We start from the raw sequence: 2,500 nt of genomic DNA on the forward strand, positions 1-2,500 counted from the left end.
ATATATATATATATATATATATATATATATATATATATATATATGTATGTATATATATATGTATGTATGTATGTATGTATGTATAGGCCTATACATATATATATACATATATATATATATATATATATATATATATATATATATATATATATATATATATATATATATATATATATATATATATATATATATAGACATAGACACACAGGCACACAGACACACACAGACAGATGCCGTAGGGTGAATTAGGGGCATAATTGCTCGTCTGACAAAAGACTTTCAAAAAGGCATCGGAATATTTGTAAAATTGGGTTCTCAGCCTTGCGAGATTTTCAATGCTTGTCAATCAATAATTAAGATGATAAAGATGATAAAAGATGAAAGATATAAGATAAAGATGGATTAAAGATGATAAAATAATAGATATAAGATAAAGATAAATTAAAGATGATAAAGATAAAGATAAAAGATATAAGATAAAGATAAATTAAAGAGGATAAAGATGATAAAGATAAAGATAAAAGATATAAGATAAAGATGATGAAGATGATAAAGTAATAAAGATAAAGATTTATCGACATTAATTATGATGAGGATTTTATATAATGACTAATAGAAGTTCGAACAGATTTGATAATAAGAAATGACATTACTGATGATAATAACAAGTCGATAATGAAAACCGGGACGATAATTACATAATCAATTTTGAAATTGATGAGACAAATAGCAAACACTTCTATTAATACCGTGAATCCTATTTCTTGTGCCATATCTCCTATTTCTTGTGCCATATCTCCTATTTCTTGTGCCATATCTCCTATTTCTTGTGCCATATCTCCTATTTCTTGTGCCATATCTCCTATTTCTTGTGCCATATCTCCTATTTCTTGTGCCATATCTCCTATTTCTTGTGCCATATCTCCTATTTCTTGTGCCATATCTCCTATTTCTTGTGCCATATCTCCTATTTCTTGTGCCATATCTCCTATTTCTTGTGCCATATCTCCTATTTCTTGTGCCATATCTCCTATTTCTTGTGCCATATCTCCTATTTCTTGTGCCATATCTCCTATTTCTAGTGCCATATCTCCTATTTCTTGTGCCATATCTCCTATTTCTTGTGCCATATCTCCTATTTCTTGTGCCATATCTCCTATTTCTTGTGCCATATCTCCTATTTCTTGTGCCATATCTCCTATTTCTTGTGCCATATCTCCTATTTCTTGTGCCATATCTCCTATTTCTTGTGCCATATCTCCTATTTCTTGTGCCATATCTCCTATTTCTAGTGTTTATGATCATACCTCTACTTATGCTATGTATGTATATAAAACTTATTACTATTATTAATTATCATTATTATCAATACTACTGATATCACTAAAATGATTTATGATGATAATGATTAAAAAATAAGGATGATATTTGCGGCATTAATCATGTTACTAATGATAACGGATAATGATAATAGATATGGAATTAATAGGAAAGATGATAAACAGGATCATATTAATTATGGTGGTGATAAATTGATCCTGAAAAAAATGTAGGCCTAGGATTGTCTTTTATGATTTAATCATAAGACAAAGAAGAGTAAAAATAAAAAATAAAAGTTTTATCTCGTTCTCTCTCTCTCTCTCTCTCTCTCTCTCTCTCTCTCTCTCTCTCTCTCTCTCTCTCTCTCTCTCTCTCTCTATCTATCTATCTATCTATCTATCTATCTATCTATCTATCTATCTATCTATCTGTTTCTCTCTCTCTGTTTATCTATCTGTTTATCTGTCTACTTCTGTCCATCTACCAACGTACATATCTATATATTTATCTACTTCTCTAACTATCTACCTATCTATCTATCTATCGATCTGTCTCTCTATCTATCTATCTACCTTTCTATCTATCTATTTATCTATTTATGCAAATATCTATCTATCAGTACAAACATCTACCTATCTATCTGTCTATCTATCTCATGGTCTGACAAAGCAATAATAAGAGAAAGAAGGAGGGAAAGAGAGAAAGAAAGAAAGAGGGAAGAGAAAGAGAAAGTTAAATTATTGCCTCCTCTGTTTTTTTGTTTTTGTTTTTCTTGTTCTACACTTATTTTATCCTTATTTTTTCCCTCCCCTTTCCCTAATACCACTACTCGCCCCCTCCTCCTCTTTACTCTAATACCCCACCTCCCTTTTTTATTTTCAAAAGTCTCCCCCACTACCCTTCCCCTCCCCCTCCTTCTCCAACACCCTACCCCCCCTTTCTACCTATACCCCAACCCCCTTCTTTAATACCATTACCCCACCCCCCCCCCCTCTCCTTTTGGCGCATCCCCCCTCCCTCCCCTTCGTCACTGACACCCCTTACCTCCTAATACCTATTCCCCCTCCCTCCCTCCCTTCCTCCCTCCCTCTCTCCCTTCCCTACCTTCCTCTCTCTCCCTCTCTCCACTTCCCCTCCCTCCCTCTCTCTCCCTCTCTCCACTCCTCTCTCCACTTCCCCT

At 33.4% G+C, this 2,500-nt stretch overlaps 1 protein-coding gene across 1 annotated transcript in view; it reads right to left on the minus strand.

The window, feature by feature from the left end:
• LOC138866097 (methyl-accepting chemotaxis protein Amb2333-like) overlaps positions 1-1,277 on the minus strand; it is a 2,163-nt gene extending 886 nt beyond the window's left edge. Inside the window, exon 1 of the mRNA XM_070137983.1 lies at positions 750-1,277. Within this exon, the coding sequence (XP_069994084.1) occupies positions 750-1,277 (528 nt within the window). The remainder of the gene's footprint in view (positions 1-749) is intronic.
• Positions 1,278-2,500: the final 1,223 nt, after the last annotated feature.

This window comes from Penaeus vannamei, chromosome 24, assembly GCF_042767895.1.
Source record: "Penaeus vannamei isolate JL-2024 chromosome 24, ASM4276789v1, whole genome shotgun sequence".
In the NCBI taxonomy this organism is placed as follows: domain Eukaryota; kingdom Metazoa; phylum Arthropoda; class Malacostraca; order Decapoda; family Penaeidae; genus Penaeus; species Penaeus vannamei.